Source organism: Psammomys obesus, unplaced genomic scaffold (genome assembly GCF_907164565.1).
Source record: "Psammomys obesus unplaced genomic scaffold, mPsaObe1.curated_primary_1811, whole genome shotgun sequence".
NCBI classification, from domain to species: Eukaryota; Metazoa; Chordata; class Mammalia; order Rodentia; family Muridae; genus Psammomys; species Psammomys obesus.
Window position 1 is genome coordinate 5637264 of NW_026596466.1, and position 19536 is coordinate 5656799.

General features: G+C 53.5%; 1 protein-coding gene across 1 annotated transcript; it reads right to left on the minus strand.

Annotated features, from left to right (window-relative positions):
* Positions 1 to 16970: 16970 nt before the first annotated feature.
* On the minus strand, positions 16971 to 18499 carry Foxl3 (forkhead box L3). Its single transcript, XM_055598694.1, has 3 exons — positions 18393 to 18499; positions 17552 to 17720; positions 16971 to 17358 (listed from the first exon to the last, which is right to left on the minus strand). The coding sequence occupies exons 1-3, from the start codon at positions 18497 to 18499 to the stop codon at positions 16984 to 16986; spliced, it is 651 nt and encodes a 216-aa protein (XP_055454669.1). The 3' UTR covers positions 16971 to 16983.
* Between the last annotated feature and the right edge of the window lie 1037 nt (positions 18500 to 19536).

Sequence of the window (19536 nt, forward strand, 5' to 3'; positions counted from 1 at the left end):
TAAATGATGAGAAAAGCAGCAGCTAAAACAGCTTCGTTCACTTCTCTATTTGGTCTTGGCCCCCACCCAGATGGTGCTCCCCACATTCAAGGCGGTCTTCCCTCCTCAGTTAAACCAGTCTACAGACTCCCCAACAGACATGCCCACCTCCTTAGAGACCCGAGATTCTTTCAAGGTCAACAGAAGGTCACATGTCTGAGAAAGTGGAACGTGAAAGATTCTGGAAGGCCTCGCTCCAGCTCTACAAACAGCTGCTGGGGGTGGAGACTGTGGCCGGCAGAGCTGTCGGGAAATCTGTGTGACCCGGTCTAGCTGCCGTCAAGCTGTGCAGAGAGTGCTGGCTGCAGCTTTCAGGAATCACCATCCATGTCGGAGTGTGCTTTTTGTGATGAAGCCTGATTTGGGCCATCCATGCTTCTCTAAGTAGCCCCTCCACACGATACTCCTGTTAGTAACCTCAGGAGTACTGGCTCACCAAGGTGTGTGTGTGTGTGTGTGTGTGTTTGTTTGTTTGTTTGTTGAGACAGGGTTTCTCTGTGTAGCCCTGGCTGTCCTGGGACTCTGTAGACCAGGCTGGCCTCAAACCCACAGAGATCCTCCTGCTTCTGCCTCCTGAGTGCTTGGATTAAAGGTGTGCGCCTCCACTGCCGAGCTGATTTTGGTGCAACTTTGTTCTGTTGTTATTCCCTCTTTTGGGGTGAGAAATTTGTGTGTGTGTGTGTGTGTGTGTGTGTGTGTGTGTGTGTGTGCGCGCGCGCGCCTCCTAGGGGAAAGATCTTGTACAATGGTAGGGTACGTTGGCATCTTACATACACCATGTTGGGTGGTGTATCTCACAAACAGTGTTTGCCATCCCATGCCCACACCAAACGCTTGCTGAGATGCTGTCACAAACTAATTACAGCCACCACAGGCTCCGTGTCTCCAGAGCCCTCGTGATAGCCTGGCCCCAGCTGAGTGCCACAGCACAGCTTCCTGCCACACCACCCCTGACGGTCTCCTAACACATGCTTCCAAAATATAGTCCTCCATCCCCATCTGTGTGCTCCCTTGATCACTTACAAGCCCGGTGGTGGAGTGGGCACACCTGTGCAGGCCCAGGTTCCACACTCGCACCCAGCTGAAGTCATACTGTGGGGTATGTGCAAGTAAGGGTGATCTTTCAAGTATGTGGCGCCTGCACAGTGGTGACGTAGCTTCCTGTCTCTGTCGCAGAATTTAAAGGATGGAAGGTCTGTCACCGCTCATGGTTTCAGAGTTCTCTGCTTGTGGACGTCTGGCTCTGATGCTTTGGGGCTGTTGGCAGTGGACAGAGTCCTGGGGGCATGAGAAGATGCAGCGTGTGAAGATCCACTCGTCAATGAGGTCCCAAGTACCTGTCTCTTCTCTTTGCTCAGGGTGTGTGTGAGTGTGCATGTGTGTGAAGGCGCACATACACCTGTGCATGTGTGGAGCTCCGAGATTGACACTGGCTGTTTCCTCAGTCACTTCACCTTGTCTTCTGGGTCAGGCTCTCTCGCAAGCCTGGAACTCACTGACTGGCTGTACTCTCCCTAGTGCTAGGTTACAGACAAGTGCCACATGTGGCTTACATGTAGCTTCTGGGGTTCTGAACCCAGATCTTCCTGTTTGCATGGCCAGTGCTTTACTGGGTAAGCCGTTTTCTCGGTCTCTTCCTTCTTTCTCCATTTTGAGACAATCTTAATCGATAGCCCAGGCTGTCCTGGGGCTTACCATGTAGTCCAGGCCAGGACTGAAGGTGGACTCACGGGTATCCACTGATCTCGGCTTCCAAAGTGCCGACATGGCAGGTAATAGCTGCTGGGCCTGGCTCCAGCTCATGTTTTCATCATCTCCCAGTGCCCCACCAAAACGTGGCTCATTGAGGGATGAACCTGCCAGTAAAGCCAGAGCCCTCTGGAGCCACTTTTCTACCCCAGGGCTCCCTCTGAACACTGCAGAATTGCCAGCCAAGCTTCTCTGCATGGACTTAGAGATAACCTCAGGTACAAACCATAACACAAATCACTTAAATCATTGTTTGTTTTTTTTTTTCCAGCTTTTCTTGTCTAACTGTACTTGGTGTAGGCTAGAAATTTGCCTCTAGGTACTGCTTTTGCTGCACCCCACACATTTTGTTACATTTGCTAGATTGCTTCAGGATCTTTTAGAAAAACTACTTAAAGTTTTCACTTTGATTTCCTCTTTGGATTGTGGACTGTTGGTCATGAAGTTTATGCTTTCAGTAAGATAGGAGCAGCTCAGCGTATAATTAATTCTATTGAGTGTAGAGAATACGCCTAGACAGCAATTTTTTGAAGTGTCTTGAGGCTTTCTATGGCCCAACATATGGTCACTATGACAATGCTGTCTGTAAACTTGAAGAAACCCTGGCTTTGGGTCCTGGTACCTGGGCTGTATGACAGCCAGTCACCTGTTCATCTCCTGTCTCTCCTGCCCATTCTTTAGTTGGGAAGCCAGTTAAAGTCTCAGCTTAGAACTGAGAAACACACATGGCTGGGTGGGTGTCTGAGAGTTACTATTGCTGTGACAACCTACCAGGACTGAAAGCAACTGAACAGGTATTTGGATTACATATTTCAAGTTGTGCTCCATTAAAGGAGGCCAAGACAGGAACTCCAACTGGACAGGAACCTGGAGTAGGAGCTGATGCAGAGGCCATGGAAGGTTCTGCTTATGGCTTACTTAGTCCTCTCTCTCATAGAACCCAGGACCACCAGCCCAGGGATGGCCCCACCCACAATGGGGTGGACCCTCCCACATCAATCTCCAATTAATAAAATGCCCTACAGGTTTGCCTACAGGCCAATGAAGGCCTTTCTCCACTGAATTCCCTACTCTCAGACAACTCTAGCTTCTGTCAAGCTGACCCAACATCAGTGGCCAGCGCAGTGCTGCGCAAGCCTTAGGACTTCAGTTTGATCTCTTGAACCCCCTGTTAAATAAAAGAAAGAGAAAAGAAAGAAAAAAGCCAATACTGGTCTCCTGTGCTTATAATCCCAGCACTGGGGAAACAGGATCAGATCCTGGAGCACACTGGCTAGCCAGTCTTGATAAAGCTGTGAGCTCTCGGCTCAGTGAGAGACTTCATCTAAAAAACCAAGGAGACAGGGCTGGGGAGATAGTGGGATGGGTGAAGCACCTGTCACATAAGCATGGTGACCTGACACTGGCCACAGAGCCATGGAGATGCTGGGCAGGTGTGGTGGCCTACCTGGACTCCCAGCGTGTGGCAGGCAGGGAGAGGGGATCCTCGGATCTGGCTAGCACAGAGAGCTCTGGGAGAAAGTGAGAAGCCTTGTCTCAATGTGTAAAGCAAAAAGTGTTTGAGGAAGACTCCTGACTCAACCCCTGGGCTCCACATGCACACACACACACACACACACATGCACGCACACGTGGAGAGTCATGGAGGAAGACATCTGTGGCCAGTCTCTGTGTGCACACAGGATCACAAACACACAGTTCTCAGCAGTCACTGACTTTGCTTTCTCCCGCCTACATGGACCGGTCTCTACCGTGAGGCTTCCTGCAGGTTTAGGATTTACGATGAAGGGACACCCTTCTCCACTTGTAGGTGAGGATTTGCGTCAGTGTCTGTATCCTCGTTTGCTTTCTGTTGCTATGTTAGAAACCGCACCTGGAAACAGCTTTGGGGAGGAAAAAGTTGATTTGGCTTACGTGACCTGGTGCAGCTGAGGGAAAAGTCAGGGGAGGAACCTGGAGGCAGAAGCTGATGTGAGGCCACGGGAAATCTGTGCTTACTCACTTGCTCTCCAAGGCTTGATCAACCTGATTTTTATTTTATTTCCTAAGTTCTGTTTTTGTTTTTCAAGACTGAGTTTCTCTGTGTAGCCGTGACTGTCCTGGAACTCACTCTGTTGTGCTGGGATTAAAGGTGTGCACTGCCGCCACCTGGCTCAGCCTAGCTTCTTATATCTCTCAGGACCTCCTTCCCAGAGGTCACCCACATGGGCTGGGCCTTCCACATCAATTATCAATCAAGAAAGTGCCCCTCCCCCAGACCCGCCTCCAGACAATCTGATGGAAACAAGTACTTAAGTGAAATTCCTCCTTCCCAGATGACCTTAACTTATGTCAAGCTGACAAAACACTGTTGAAGTCTGTATCGGATGGATTATGCTCCAGCTGCCTGTGTCTTATTTCTTTAATGGTATGTTTGCCTGTTTTTGTTTTAACAATTTTGTGTCCATATAGTTAAAATATGCTTGATATAAACAACATTTAACTCTTTCTCTCTCCCTCCCTATCTCTCTTGCCCACCCCCACCATGTGTTAGAGACGGGCTCTCCTGTAGCCCAAGCTGGCCTCGAAGTCACTTTGCAGTTGAGGATGACCTTGAACTTGAGATCCTCCTGCTTCTACTTCCTGTGTGTGGGATTATGGGAGTGCTCCACTACTCTTGGTGCTGGGGTGGGATCTCAGTCTTCTTGAAATTTAGGCAGACCTTGACCAGCCGCAGCCCTGGCTGCATTGACATCCAGTCGGATAGCCATTTCTTCTCGGAGTCTCTCTGAATTAAACGTTAAGGTGACAAGTCATTCCCCTGGTGAATGGAGGTGGGGCAGAGCTGGCTGGTTCCAGGGGAGAGAAGGGATTGTTAGACCCCCTTCATCTTGAGTGTCAGAGAGCAGCTGTGGTCATGGAGGAAAGGATGGAGACTCAGAACTCCAATGTTTTGAAAACAGCCCTGGCTGATGGGAGTTCGTCTTGGGTGGCTTTTGAGCTGAATCTTAGCCCTGGGCTGGGGGCGGGAAGGTGCCTTACCCAGCAGTGCTGGGAGTGCCAGAGGAGCCAGAGGGAAGGCTGGGCTTGGGAAACTGAGGATGAGCAGGGTGTGGCCAGGGCTCTGGAGAGCAGATGTGGCCACTGCTAACCGCTAAAGAGTGAAGAATTGTTTTAAACCAAGAATTGGTCATAGTGACAATTCTTCAAGCCTTAATTTGCACATTTCAGCAGTCAAATAAGATGGATGGACGTCTGAGCGACATGATGTCACGGTAGGATGTATGCAGTCTATGGGATCCCTGCCGTCTGTGTACACACATATGCAGATGTGAGTGGTGGCCCAGAGAGGCCGATGTCAGTTCTCTTCCTCAGCCCACCCCATTTGTTTTTACTTTTGAAATTGTATTTCCTGCATATGGATGTTTTCTCTGTATATTTGTATGAAGAAGCCAGAAGAGGGCTCCAGATTCTCTGGAACTTCAGTTCCAGACTATGAGCCCCCATCTGGGTGCTGGGAATAAATGCAGGTCCTCTGGAAGAGCAGCTAGTGCTCTTGGGTGCCGAGCCATCTCTCCTGCCCCTCCACCTAACTTTTTGAGCTTTTTCTCTGAACCCGGAGCTCATCTGTTGGGCTAGACTGGCTGGCTAATGGGCCTCATTAGCTCTGCTTCCCCAGGGCTAGTTTACAGACATGTTCCACCATGTTTGGATCTTTGGGGCTTCTGGGGATTGTATTCAGGTCCCTGTGCTTGCATGGCAAAGGCTTGACCCAATGAGCCATCCTGCCAGCTCCAATGTCCATACGCGTAGCTTCACCATACCGACACATTGAAAACATATGTACGGAGCTGTGTGCACAGTCTCATGAGGGTTCGTGCAAAAAAGTTCTTTTCTCTACTCTTCACAAGGAAAGGCCTGAGGCCTCCTAGATCCTAGTGTTGGTGGTCTACACTCTCAGATGGAAGCCGCATTGCCTGTCTATGTGGGGAGAGGTCCTGGCCCCAGGCGGAGCCTCTGCCATGACCCAGGAAGAGGGCTGTGTCTGAGGTCTTGTCCTGGCCAGGCCTGGTGTAGCCTGGGCCTGCCTTGTCGTGTGAGCTGAGTTCAGCCTCAAGGATGGCTGTGGACCAGCTGTTCTCCTTGGGGCACTCGGAAAGTTCTCTGGGGTCCAGATGCTATGCCTGTCAGCACCAACTGACTCCAGACCTGGCATCCACTATAAACCCGTCCCTGGCATGCATGGGGCTGCTCAGTCCAGAGGGGAGGGCCACCGGTTCTGATGTGATTACGGACCATAAATGAACAAACGATAATTTCTTTTGCAGACTGCTTCAGATTCGTGTGGGTGAGCCCCCCACCCCAAATTACATCTCAATCAGTGTTAAAAGCCGCCTGACATTTCCCCGTGATTTATGTATTAACCTTTACAGCGGGCGCCCAGTGCTGATGGCTGTCAGCCAAGCGGGGTAGCAGCTCCTGGCCTCCCTTGCTCTCCTACAACCCCTGCTGAGAGCAGCCTCAAGGACAGGAACTCACAGGGTGACTCAGGCCAGCGAGGGAAGCCAAGTGTCGTGGGCAGGGCCTCTGAGGAGGCTGGGGGTGGGGTGGGAGCTGCAGCTGCCACCATTTTAAGCCAGTGGGTCTCAACCTTCCCAACGCTACGACCCTTTAATACAGTTCTTGGTGTTGTGGAGATCCCCCCTTCCCAACCATAAAACTCCTTTGCTGCTGCTTCACGACTGCGATTTTGCTGCTATTGTGAGTTGTGATGTGAATACCCGGTACACAGGTTCCTGATCTGTGAGCCCAGGGGGTCTCGACCCATAGCTTGAGAACTGCTCGGTTGGGCCTATGTCTTGGGTCGAGGAAGAGTGAAGAAACCGTCTCTACTTGGCAGCAGCTGGAAAGCCGATGGGCAGAGGGTCACAGCTGTGTACGCCAAACCCACAGTTGGGGTGCCCAAGACCCCGGCATGCCTGACACCTCCAGAGCAGTGTGCGCCACAGCGCCCACTCCTGTCATCATTCACCTGTGCACCCACATTCACCGCATGCGCTCAGCCCTGCCAGGTTGGGCACCCGCACCCGCATATACCCAAGTCCGTGGTATGTGGGAGGTTCTGGCACTCGGGTCTCCATGGAGGTCACAACTATTCCTAGCCGCAGAGAGGCCTGAGTTGTGTGTGAGAAGCCCGAGGATGGGTGCTGGGCCGTTCCAGGGAATTCGGATTTCAAGGCCTGGAGGGCACACTTTGACCACCACCCCTTGAGCTGGACCTTCGGTGTTTATATGATGGTGTTGGCCGTAAGTCCACCACTGCAGACATATTTCTCTGGCCAAAGCATTCACCGTCATCAGACAAATGCTGAAACTTTTGCACAGACACCCCTGTTGATAAAGCAGTAAGTTGGGACACTGTATAGTTGTGTAAAGAATACGGGGGGCTCCCCCCGACCTTAGTAGCAGAAGAGATTTTGGAACAGTCACTGAAGAGTGAGCCACAGTTATCTGGAGAGCAGACCCTGGGAACCTCAGAAGGCCTGACAGCTCTTGCCCCGTCTCATGGAGCGACTTCCCTGCAGCCTTTTGAGTCTGACCGCACAGTGCATGCCCTCTTCACCAAGCACGCCGGCCACAGCACAACACGACGGACACGGCCTAACATGAAGGCTACACTCTTTTTCTTTAACTTCCCGGCATCTTTGTTTTGTTGTGGGTGTGTGGATGCCTTGTCTGCGTGCATTTGTGCATCACGGACGTGCCCGTTGGATCGCCTGCAGCTGGGGTTAAGAATAACTGTCAGTTACCATACGGGGCTGGGAATCGAACCTGGGCCCTTTGGAGGAAGACCTTAACCCGTGAGCCATTTCTCTAGCCCAGGTGCTAGACTCCCACGTGCACAGTTCTCAGGGCACATACAGTCTTCTGCAGGGATGTAGTGGTTTACAGAAGAGACTTAATGTTCCCTTCCCTCCAGTCCTCGGGGGCACCAATCAAATTAGCATACCTTTGGAGAGTTTGTCTTAGCGTATCTGATTTCTGAAGCTCCCATTTGAGTTGCCGAGCTGAGCCCCATTTAGAAACAAATGTATTAGTGCGATAGTCTTCCGATGGCCCCGCCCTTCTCACACCCGTGCTTCTTGTATACATGATGCATTGGTCTCGACACAGATGGTTATAAAATCAAAACACTGACCGACTCTGAAAAGTGTTCCAGTCACTTTTGTATCTCGGAGCATCAAATATTCCCTCAGGATTTTATGTAAAAATAAACAAACCTAGTGAGGTGTGGTGGAGCATTCCTTTAAATTAATCCCAGCACTCGGGATGCAGAGGCAGGCGTATCTCTGAGTTCGAGGCCAGCCTGGTCTACAAAGTGAGTCCAGAATAGTCAGGACTACACAGAGAAAGCTGATCTCAGAAACCCAAACCAAGCCAAACCAAACCAAAAACAACAACAACCAAACCCTAAAACACATTTATTTCATTAGTATGCAATAAATAAACACCTTCAGCAAGAGGTAAATTATTATTATATGTATACCAATGTTACACTGTTATAATATTACATAGTCTGCACACACATGTATAAATATTATATGCCAAAGATTATAAATGATATAATTATATTTGATATAATTATGTATAAATATAATGATAATGTATATAAACATTATATACCAATGGCAGACAGCTGGAGAGTAGTCCTAGCTTCAGGCCTGGCTGGACCAGGGAGTCTCCATTTCCCCATCTAGCATCTATTTCCATGCAGGTCATTTTCTGACAGGCTTTCCCTGTGTAGTTCAGGCCCTCAGTTTACCCAGCAGAAAAATCCTCCTTCCCCATTCTTAGATAGAAGCCCTGGGGCTGGGGTCTAGTCTGCTGCTTCGGGGTCATGTGATCACCTCTAAGCCAGGCTGTGTGGGGTTGGGGGTCATGCACCAGTTAAGAATGGAGAGGCGTGGAGCTGGGAAGGTTGTCACGGGCTGGCAAAGCTTTGTGACACGTAGCTTTAGTCTCACGGCTAAAGCAGCCCCTCCTCAGAGGTGGCTCAGAACAGTAGGTTACAGGAGTGACGCTGCCGGCAATGGGGACTTCCCCAGCGGCCCTGGCACTCGGGTCACTCTGTTCCAGAGGAAGAGGCCCTGGGACCCAGGCGCAAAAGCACCGAAATGAAGTGTCTGCTGGGGTTGTTGAGCCAGTAGCTACTGAGCAAAGCAACCAGGAACGGTGAGGGACTGAGAGACAGGACCCAGGGGTGAGTGAAACCTTCTCCCCCTGCAGAGAGGGAAGTCGGGTGCCCACTCCAGTGGTTGGCTGCTCAGTTGCTGGTCTACCCTTGACAGACCTCAGTTTCCCCACCTGCAGTGTGGGAACAGGGCTACCTCCCTTTTGGCTCAGAGCCAACCACATGCTGCTAGGGCTGATGTTTGGGGGCGCTAATGGGGTCCCTCATTCTGAGGAGGAGCAGGGATGGCCAGGGCGGGAGCTGGGGTGGAAGGCAGGCCTCCCTCTGCAGCTGAAAGTTCACTTTCAGGGACAGCATGGCTCCTGGTCCAGCCTGTGGACAACCCTCAGCCTTGCCGCTGGCTCGCCTGAACCTACCTCAAGGGCCCTTCAGCCTCTGTAGCCAAAGGGACATGGGCCAACAAGGGGACAGTGGGAGCCTGGATATTCTTGGCCGACATGTGTCCCAGTCAGTTTATCTAAACAGAAAACCGAGAAGTCCTTCCAGACGTCTCAGAAGCGCTGCGCACATGTGGCTCGTTCTGCCTTCGTGTCTGGAACCCCTACCCACAGCTGTGAGCCCAGGGCCTTTGAGGGAAAGCACGTTCCAGCACCTACCCTGTGTTGGGCCAGACCGGGGTCCAGGAAGTCCGATGGTGGAGCATGGGGAAGTCTGTGCCTGGGGTGGCTCCTTTTCCATTACCTGTGTCTCTCGTGACCCTGGAGGGTCGTGGCAAGGACCCTGGAACCGATGTGAACTGTGCAGACCACTCACCTGGATCTGTAAGTCCACGGACAGGCCTCCATAGCTGCGGGGACAAAGGGCCCGCTTCTGGGGATGCTCTTTGCAGCTGCGCCTGGGCTGGAAGCTCTGCCCTGCCCCAGGCCACAGCAGCCCGGGCCGAGGAGGATGTGTCCCCACACTTAAAAGCCACAGGGGTGTTTATGAGGACAAGCAGAGGAGGAAGGCATTACAGCAAGGGATTACATGTGTGAGGGTGGGAGGCGTGACAGCAGCAGGTCGGCGCGAGCCAGCAGCCTACCCTGCACCAGACCCCCTCTCCCCGGAGTCTGAGGCAGGGCTGCCGTCCTTGCTCTGCTCCTGCTGGGCCTCTGCTGTGTGCCCGTGTGTGTGTGTGTGTGTGTGTGTGTGTGTGCGCGCGCGCGCACGAGCCAGTGCAAGCATGTGTGCGTGTCTGTACACGTGGGCACAGGTGTGTGACGTGCAGGTCTGTGCTGCGTGTGCATAGGTGTATTCGGTGACACCTCCCATCCTTACATGTGTAATCCCTCGCTGTAATGCCTTCTTCCCCTGCTTGGCTCTTAGTGCGAGGACACATCCTTGTCAGGCCAGGCCTCTGTGGCCTGGGACAGGACATGGAATAGCAAGAAGTTTCTGTGTGCACAGGCGTACATGCCTGCACATGTGTGTACACACGGGCGTGTCCACTCCGCTCCTGTGTGTGAATCTGCATGCTTGTGTCCGTGCACAGGCACATGAAGCTGCTCTCTGCGCTCGTGGGCTGGGGGTACACGCCCACGTGGCCTGTCCTTGCACTTCTGCCAGTCGAACCTGTCCGCGCTCAGACGTCACAGTCGCACGGGGAGAGCTTCAGAGCCTGGGAGCCTGGGGACATTCGGAACTGTGGCCTGGGTGGGAGAAGGCACAGATCTCTCTTCCGCTTAGACACAGCTAGGCTGGGTACACAGAGGCCTGATGGGTCAGTCTCCCCATCTGAGGAGACTGTTCCTCAGGGTGCTAGGCAAGGCTGAACTGCACGTGAGGTGCCTGGCTGCCCCTGGCTGCTGCTGCCCACAGGCTGCTTCTGCTGTTTCTCTGGAGGGAGGCAAGGCCGTTGGGATCTTTGTTGGAACCCTCAGGTCTCTGCAGTGACCCCTGCCCCTCACCTAGTACCCAGGCTTTCCTCAGCTGTGTCCTCTACTTGGGGCTCAGCCATGCCCTGGCTTGTACGGAGCACCAGCTGTCTTCCCTGGCTCTCAAGTGCAAAGGTCACCTTGGTCTCGGCTGTCTTCTTCCTGCCAGGGGAGCAAAGGTTCCCAGTCCCTTTCTGCCACGTCTACGCTCTGGCTTTATGAGAAGGGGAGGCCTCGGGAGCCCTGGAATGGATGTACCTTGGAGGTTAGGGCAGCCCACAGTAGGGCCCTCCAATCAGGGATCCCCGGAAGATGGTGTATGTGTCCTTCAGAACATTGTAGCACATCAGCTGCTCCTTGGATCGGGGTCGGTACATCCCTGAGGGAGCCTGGCAGTGGGGGACTCAACACTTGGCACTTGCCCCGGCTGGTACAGTGCTATGCAGGGAACACAGGAAGAGTTGGAAGCTGGGTGTGCTGCCAACATTTGGGAGGCCGAGACAGGAAGGTCCCAAGTTCAAGACCACCTCTGTCTCAAAAGAAAATGTAAGCCTCGCTGTAACATCAACCTTCTGCAGGCCAAGGCTGGATGATTTCAACGAGAAGCCCTCAGGCACTGCACAGAGAGCTCCAGCCCCAGGCCCCAGGACAGGGCCAAGCTGGGTGGAGGCAGATACGGCTGCGTCTTCCCTGGCCGGTGACTTCTCTTTGTCATCTGATTCAACACAGAGCACAGGGCCATGCTGAACAAAGTCTTGACATTCCCCCTCAATTTCCTTTCCTCTCGAGAAATGGCAGTGCCATGTGACCTCTCTCTGTGTTTATTATAAATCTAATACCCCGTGTTTCAGTTCAGTGAACGCACATCTTATTTGGAACCTAGGTTTGAAGTCGCCTAAAGCTGGCCGGAATGTAATTGTACCAGTGCATACAAGATCCTGTTAATTTCTGTCGGGCCCCAGCAGCGCCACACTGGCTTGGGGACTGTCCTTCTACACAATGGAGCATGAGGACCGGGCGCTTTTGCCCAGGATGTGACTGGCATTTTGTGCAAAAAGAAAAGAAAAATGAAAATGTAATTTTGTAAGTGTTCACAGATTGTTAGTTTGCTTGGACAACAAAAAAATCACATCACAGGCTACACAGGCCATGACTTTCCTTTCCTTCATTTACTTCCCCTTCCCTCCTTTCTTCCTTTTCCTTCCTTCCTTCCTTCCTTCCTTCCTTCCTTCCTTCCTTCCTTCCTTCCTTCCTCTTTCTCTTTCTCTTTCTCTCTTTCTTCCTTTTCTTTTTTCTTTTTGATGTAATTCCTCCAGAGAGGGTGTGTGGGCACTGGTGATGCCCCACTAGAAAGGACCCCACCCCTGACATCAGCAGCCCAGCAGCTGAGCCATAGTGGGGGTTCTGGGCTGTTCCAGGAAACCTTATCTCTGGAACAGTACTTCATCTAGTAGATAGTATGTCTTTTTAAAAATACATATTACATTTCTTTATTTTGTATTTTTTCCATCTTTGGGCAGGTGTGTGAGGATACATACGTGTCACAGATTGCATGGAGTCAAGGGACAGCATTCAGGAATCGCTGCTTTCCTTCCTCTGTGTGCGGCGTAGGCAGCCAGGATTGGTGGCAGGCACCTTCACAGAGCCATTTCAACAGGTTTTTCTTTTGCTTTTGAGATAAGATTTTACTGTGTATCCTTGGTTAGCCTTGGACTCTCTATGTGGACCAGGCTGGCCTGGAACCCCCAGAGAGCCACCTGCCTCTGCCTCCTGGGTGCTGGGATCACTGGTGTGCACCAACAAACCCAGCCTTTACATTTAATTACGTAATTGCATCTTCCTCTGTGTGTGGATATGTGTACAAACGCATGTGCCCTTGGAGGCCAGAGGAAAGTGTCCGGTCCCCTTGAACCGGAGTTGCAGGTGCTTGTGAGCCACCTGGTGTGGGTGCTGGGAACCGAACTCAGAGCAGTGCAGGCTCTCAATCTCTGAGCCATTTCTCCAGCTCAGTAGGCAGTATTTCTAATCCCGGGTTACTGCACCCTTGAGAGGAGACTGTCAGGGCAGTGCCAGACAGAGAGACACTTTGACACACACTGGATTTTGCTTCCGTGATCTGGAAACCTGTCTGCCTGTCCCCAGACCACACGGTGGGGTTCCCAGGGTCCTGTGGATGACTAATGATACCCTCTTGCTCCTCCTTCTCCTGACCTGCAGCTTCCCGGCATCCCTTCTCTACTGTGTGTGTGTGTGTGAGGGAGGGCTGTCATTGTGCACCTGAGCAGATGGGTCTGTTTTTCAGTAGTTTTCCTGCAGATCCCCAGGCCTGACAAAGAGGAACACTTTCAGCCCTTCTCCAGTCCTTCTCCGTTCCCCATGAGACCTTTGATGGCTCCCACAAATTATGAGACACACCCCAACATCTGTTCAAAGGCCAGAACTCCAAGCTGCAGAAGTTGATCTCTCAGATTTGAATCAGTAAACTCTCTGCTTGGGGCAGACCAGCAGATTTCAGCAGAACCTGGGGGCCATCTGGAAACTGCCTAGACAGGGTCAATGGCTGGCAGTGTCGAGGCAGAGGGGTGTATCCAGAATGGGAGGGGTCAGACAAAGGTGGAAGGGACCTAGGACTGCCATGGGTTCCATGATACCTGTTTCACTTTTACACATTGGAGAGAAACAAGCTCTAGGCCGTGTTCTAAGCCTGGAATGTTTATGCTGAGATCTGGGAGCCTCTCTTTGAAACGATCATAATCTGGTCTGGAGCTCACAGTCCAGGCCTCCCTTGGATGGGGGAGGTTGGAGGAATTTTCTTTGTAGTGTCATAACTCAGAAGGTGGGAGAGAGCCTGGCTTTGATGAGGAAACTGAGGCAGGGGGTAGGGAGGAGTCTGAGAACAAGAGGCCATTGCAAATAGGAACGCACTGCAATACGAGGCTATTTCAAAAAGCTGGGATAGGGCTGCAGACAGACAGAAGGAAACACCCTTGTTTCTGTCTGCCTGCCCTGAGGATACTTCAACGTAGTGGGCAGGGGTGGGAAGAGACTTGAAGGAAGTGAGGTGTCCAGGAGCGCAAAGGGAAGCTACTCAGTCCTCACCCCAGCCCTTCCCTGGCTGTTCTTCTCAATCCAGGGCACCAACAGTGCAGAAAAGGATGGATGTTGAAAGATGGAAGCCGGCGTGTGAGGAGGGACAGACTGGTGTAAATGCAGGCGCTGTGAGCCCAAGGTTAAAGAAGGGCCAGTGTGGCCTGGAGCAAGCTGGGATCTTCACCTCCCTGCAGCCACATTTGCTATCTCATCTACTATACAAGCCCCAGATTCTTTCCATCTTAGGGCTGAGCTCCCATAGGCACGATTTTCCCGTGGCCACAGCTTTTGGCATTGCCTGCACCCCTGTGACCCATGTTGGTGGCGATACAGGCGTGGGGCGTTTGCTACATTGACTAATCAGCAGCTTCCGGTTGGCAGGCTGCACCTGGTGGGCAGATAGGCAGAGGCACTAGAGGTGTATTCTGGCTCGCTGTGGGGAGCAGCCTTTTTTTTTTTTTTTTTTTTTTTCTGACAGCTAGAGAGCTTGCTGGACCTTCCAGCTCCACCAGATCCCACGTGGAGAGCCGCAGCTTGAATTAGGGGGTCTGCCCTCTTTGCGCTTTCTTCGGGGGCTTCAGAGCTCTGAGCCCAGCCCGGGAACTTTGGTCGGGACCGTGGTAACTCATATACACCCCCTCCCGAACTTGCACGTGGCAGCTCCTCCCAGCTTTGTTAATGGAAACCTACTGATCCGTGACACACTGGTGGCAGACATCTGCTCGGGGTAATGTGCCGGTAATGTACGTATCGATGATCAATCTGCAGATTTGCAAGAGCGGCATAAAGTATTTAATTATAATCACGTTGGGCAAGTCTGCGTGGTGGCAGCGACATTTGAATAGGTCACGGCCAGCCCTCACCCCTGTTATGTTACTGGTATTAAATGCCACTCACTCCTGATGTCACGGGAGATCACACGCTGGCAAACTGGAAATGCCCCCTTGCTTCTAAGAGCATGATTGATAGCCTCTGCAAAGTGATCGCCAAAGCTCCCATGCTCGGCCTCACCTGGCACTGTCCTCAGCTTGCCCGTCTGCGGGTGTGGAGACGGCACGTGGCAGCGACCTTGCGTGCAGAGCGACTGAGTCTCCCTAAGGCGCCCTGTCTTGCTCAGGGGAAGGGGCTTTCCTGTTTCCAATCACACTTCGCTAATGAGAACAAACTGTAGGAAGCAAGCAAGCATTCAAAAGATGAAACACAAGTTTTATTTGCTCGGTTGGTGTCAGAAAAAAATGTGTATCTTTGGACACTGAGCCACCTGTGATGTGTGCACCGTCTGTGTATGAGCCGTCTAAAGCAGATCCAGTGTGATTTGAATCAATGCTTTTAGCACACCGGATGGACAGATACACAAAACAAGGACACGGACAACTGAGCAGAGTACACAGGAGCAGGCAGGCACATACACTCACGCACAGAGTGCATCCTGACAGGCCAGATAAGCCAGGGCAGAGAAGGGAGCCTGCATGGAGCAAGCACAGGTCTAGGTGCCGTGTTATGCCTGGCCAGCAGGCAGGACCCACAAGCATGCTGGGTGTATTGGTAGGAGCAGCAGAGTTCTGGGAAACCTCAGGTGGCATTGCAAGGAGGGGCATCTGAACCCATTGGAAAGGGCCATGGAGGAGGACTCCCTCTCCTCTCGCTGGGCTGGGTGTGTGGGGGTGCGAAGGGGGAGGACAGCTTTTAGGCAGAGGCTGTGCTCATAGGGTCTGGAGGTCAGAGAGCGGCCATGCTCCTTAGCGGAGGAGATCGCAGCAGGGCCCCAGAGCCTCTGCCATTTCCCCAGCCAGGAAAGGCTCTACGGACCAGGCACACCAGGCTGCAATGGTAGCTAGGCCTGAGGGATCTCTGCCATGACCCCTCCTGCCTCTGCCCACCTTCCTTTTCCTGAAGCCTGTTTCTAAACTAATGCGGGACTGTACTTCTCAACTGAGACAGCCAACCTGGTGGGGAGCAGTTTCGTCATTCCAGGGCATAATCTCAGAGCTCATCAGATTACCAACCTTCAAATTAACAGCAAACAGTTAACACTGCAAAAGGGGCGGGGTGCACCGTGCCTAATTGTGTTTCTTAAACTGCCCACCTCGGTGGTGATAAAATCATTCACATTTCAAATGGAGTATATACGTCCCTCCTGTCTTAAACACTCTGCCGTGCGGCACGGTTCCTCCCGTCCCCTACGAAAGTATTACAAGGAAGCTGGTAGGGACTGAGTAGAATCAGGGTAAAGCACCCTTCCCTCTCCCCTCCCCTTCCTTTCTCCTTATTCTCTTCCCCATATAGAAATTACATGCTATTTAAATTTCTTCTTATTTTGAAGCCAGCTCTCACTTATTTTGCCCGGACGGGCCTTGAACTTATAATCCTCCTACCCCAGCCTCCTAAGTGTTGGGATGATGGGCTTGTGCCACCACGCCTGGTCTGGGAGATAAGTGTGTGCTGCAAACACAGGGTTCTTCTGGGTATGTCGCTCATAGCTTGGCATCCTGGCAAGCCTCGGGGTAAGTACTAGTCCCAGGCCAGATTAACATCTGTCTTCACTGTTTGAAACCTCATTATTCTGAGCTACAGGGAAAGCCTTAGCCGGCTTCATGACTAAGATATAGAGCACACTTTAACTCCGGAATGGGGTGTCTACAAAGCCACCTGTCTCGTGGCTGAGGACAAAATGCTACCTGATTCCGGAGAACCTCAGCGGTTTTACTGCTGGATGCAGGGGGAGTTCAGTAAGTCCACAGCAAATCTCGAAGTGGAGCCGAATCCGAGCCGAGTTTTCCTGCGAGAGAACTGTTTTTCTTTTATTCTTTATAAAGTCACGGCATCACCATAAATACCTTTTATAGGAAGGTCTCCAGCTCTCCTCCAAACGGAGGGCTGGGTCCCCGGGGCGTTCTGGGAAGAAGAATGCAGAGGTGGCCACGTCCAGGGTTCTTGATTCAAGATGCCTGGTTCAAGTCCTGCCTTCAGGGAAGGATCAGGCTCAAATCCTCGACTGACTGCGGCAGCCAATGGGGCACCTCATGCTGCCCAAAAGTGGAAGCTCATTTGCTGGGGCTCTAGCGCTGGATACCTGGCTTCCTGCGAGTGACAGGGCGACCTGAGAGCCGGGAAGGGGTCCGGGGAAGACAGGATATAGTCAATACTGAATTTGATGTCTCTGTGTGCGGCAGGGCTGGCCCGGGCCTCTCGATCTGGGCCTGGAGCGCTGTCAGGGCCCGGAGACCCACGCACTGCTGGCTCAGGGTTCCCCGGGGGCCCCTCGCGCTTGGGGCCGCGTCGCCTGCGTCGCCGACGGAAGTTGCCGTTCTCAAAAAGGTCCAGGAGGGACTCGCAGCCGCCCGCGAACGTCCAGTAGTTGCCTTTGCCCTTGTCGTGGCCCTCGGTCCGTGGCACCTGTGGGAGTGCGGGGCTCAGCCAACGTCCCCAAGCCCTCGCGCTGGACGCGCCACAGGCAAGCGTGTCTCCGCCCCCCTTGGGGACCTTCTAGTAAGGAGCTTGTCTCGGCGTCCCCCTCCCTCCCAGTCACCATGGACTGCTGGGGACACCCGGGGGTCCAGTGCGCGCGGCGGGCGGGGGAGGGGCTGACCTTGACGAAGCAGCTGTTGAGCGACAGGTTGTGGCGGATGGAGTTCTGCCAGGCGCGCTGGTTGGAGCGGTAGTAGGGGAACTTGCGCATGATGAAGTCGTAGATGCCGGACAGGGTCACGCGGCCCGCGGGGCTCTGCTGGATGGCCATGGCGATGAGCGCGATGTAGCTGCGACAGGGGTGCCAGACAGAGGGGCTGAATCAGGCGGGGCGGAGCTGAAACCGCAGAAGCTCTGGTGAACTCAGACCTGCCCTGGGACTGGCTGGAGCCCTTGAGACCAGATGGGTCCCCCGCCTGTCCCCCCACCCCTCCCCCGCCCAGGTCCACTGGAGCCCCACGAACCTGCTAGAGTTCAGCAGGCTGGTGAAGCCTCTACCGAGCCTCGGGGAGCCCTCCAAGATCCTCCGGAGTCCCCCGAACCCTCTGAAGCACCCTGCCCCTTTGAAACGCTCTTTACCGGCTGAAAGCCCCCACCCCACCCCAAGACCTGCTGGGGATCCTCTGAATCCCGAAACCCTCTGAACCCTGATGCTCCCTGGAGTCTCCAGCACCTTCTAGACTTTGTGGGGGCCCTCTAAAGTCGCCTGGGGCCTGTTGGATCCCTCTCAGCCACCCAGGACTCCCGGGGCATGTTGGGATGCAGAAGTTGTGGTTCAGTAATCTCCCTGCTCGCTACCCAGCCTCTGTTAGCCTGCTCAACCCGTGGAGGACCCCCACCCCGAGTGCGCTGGAACGTGTCTTTCCTCAGAGACCTGCAGAAGGGAGGGATCCCACCTCTCCCTAGCCCGAGACCCTGGTGAGCCAGCCCTCTACCGCTCCTGTCACCCGTCCCCGGGTCACCTGTACGCCGGCCTTGTGAGTCGCTTTTCCTCGTCCGAGCTGCCGGCAGGGTAGTCGTCTGCGTCGTCATTGAAGCAGTTATAGGGGTACTGTGAACTGTCAAACATCGTGGCTGCCCTGTGCTGTCCTGAGCTGCGCCGCCACCGCCGCCTCCTCCTCCGCGCTGGCCACCGGCCGCCGAGCCCAGCACTGACTTCCCTCGGCTGGGCCAACAGCGTCTGCTTGCAGGGTGCGGGGAGCCTGGCTTCTGGGGTCCCCGCCTGCTCCGCCTGGTTCTCTGGCGTCCAATCCCAGTGCGGGGGTTGTCCCCAGCCACCACAGAGTGGGAGCGCAGCGGAGGAGCTTCGCCACCTTCTGACCCGCTGGCAAGGGAGGCCAAGGGGTGGTCTGGCCCCACAGGCAGGGCGACCCCTGTCTGTCTCCCCTGAGGCCACCACTGAGTGTATTGCAGGGTCCACGGAGTCTCAGATTCTAGGTTCACGGCTGCAGCTAGAGGTGATGGGGGCCAGCCCTAGAGAGCTGAGCTGCCATCCCCTCTCCCATAGGACACAGGCTGCTTGCTTTCAAGCCCAGAGCCCAGAGCCTGGTCCAGGCAGGTGGGGGCTGCTGCCCGGTCCTGGCTCCCTGTTTTCCCGTTGCACCCGTTGCAGGTGGATGCCAACAGGAGACTCGTGGCCCAGGGTTTCTTCCAGTATCCCGAGTCCTCCCACAGTGCATCCCTGCCTGGAAATAGCCTTCCATGGATGCTCTGGGTATCTGGGATGACAGAGATTTTTTTCTTCCGAGCTCCCTGCTGGCTGTCTGGCCCTGGGAGAGGTAAAATGACTGTACAGGAAACAGACATCTGAGGTAGAGACTGGGAACCTGAGGCAAGATGGGATGTCTTGGGGACCCCTGGCATCCCAGGGACTTCTTTCCAATAATCTACAGAAGTCAGACCAGGTGAGATATCTGTGAACCCAGAGAGATGAGAGGCCAGGACTAGCCTTGGGGAAATTTCCTCTTCAAGGCAGTACCTTCCCTTCGTTGCTGGGGCCTCGTGATACCTCTCCTGTGGTAACCGATGGCGATGACACTGAGGTCCTCTGTGGAGAAGCCTGCGTAAGCTGGTCCTGCTGCTTTGGGTCATGGTGGCATGGCTACT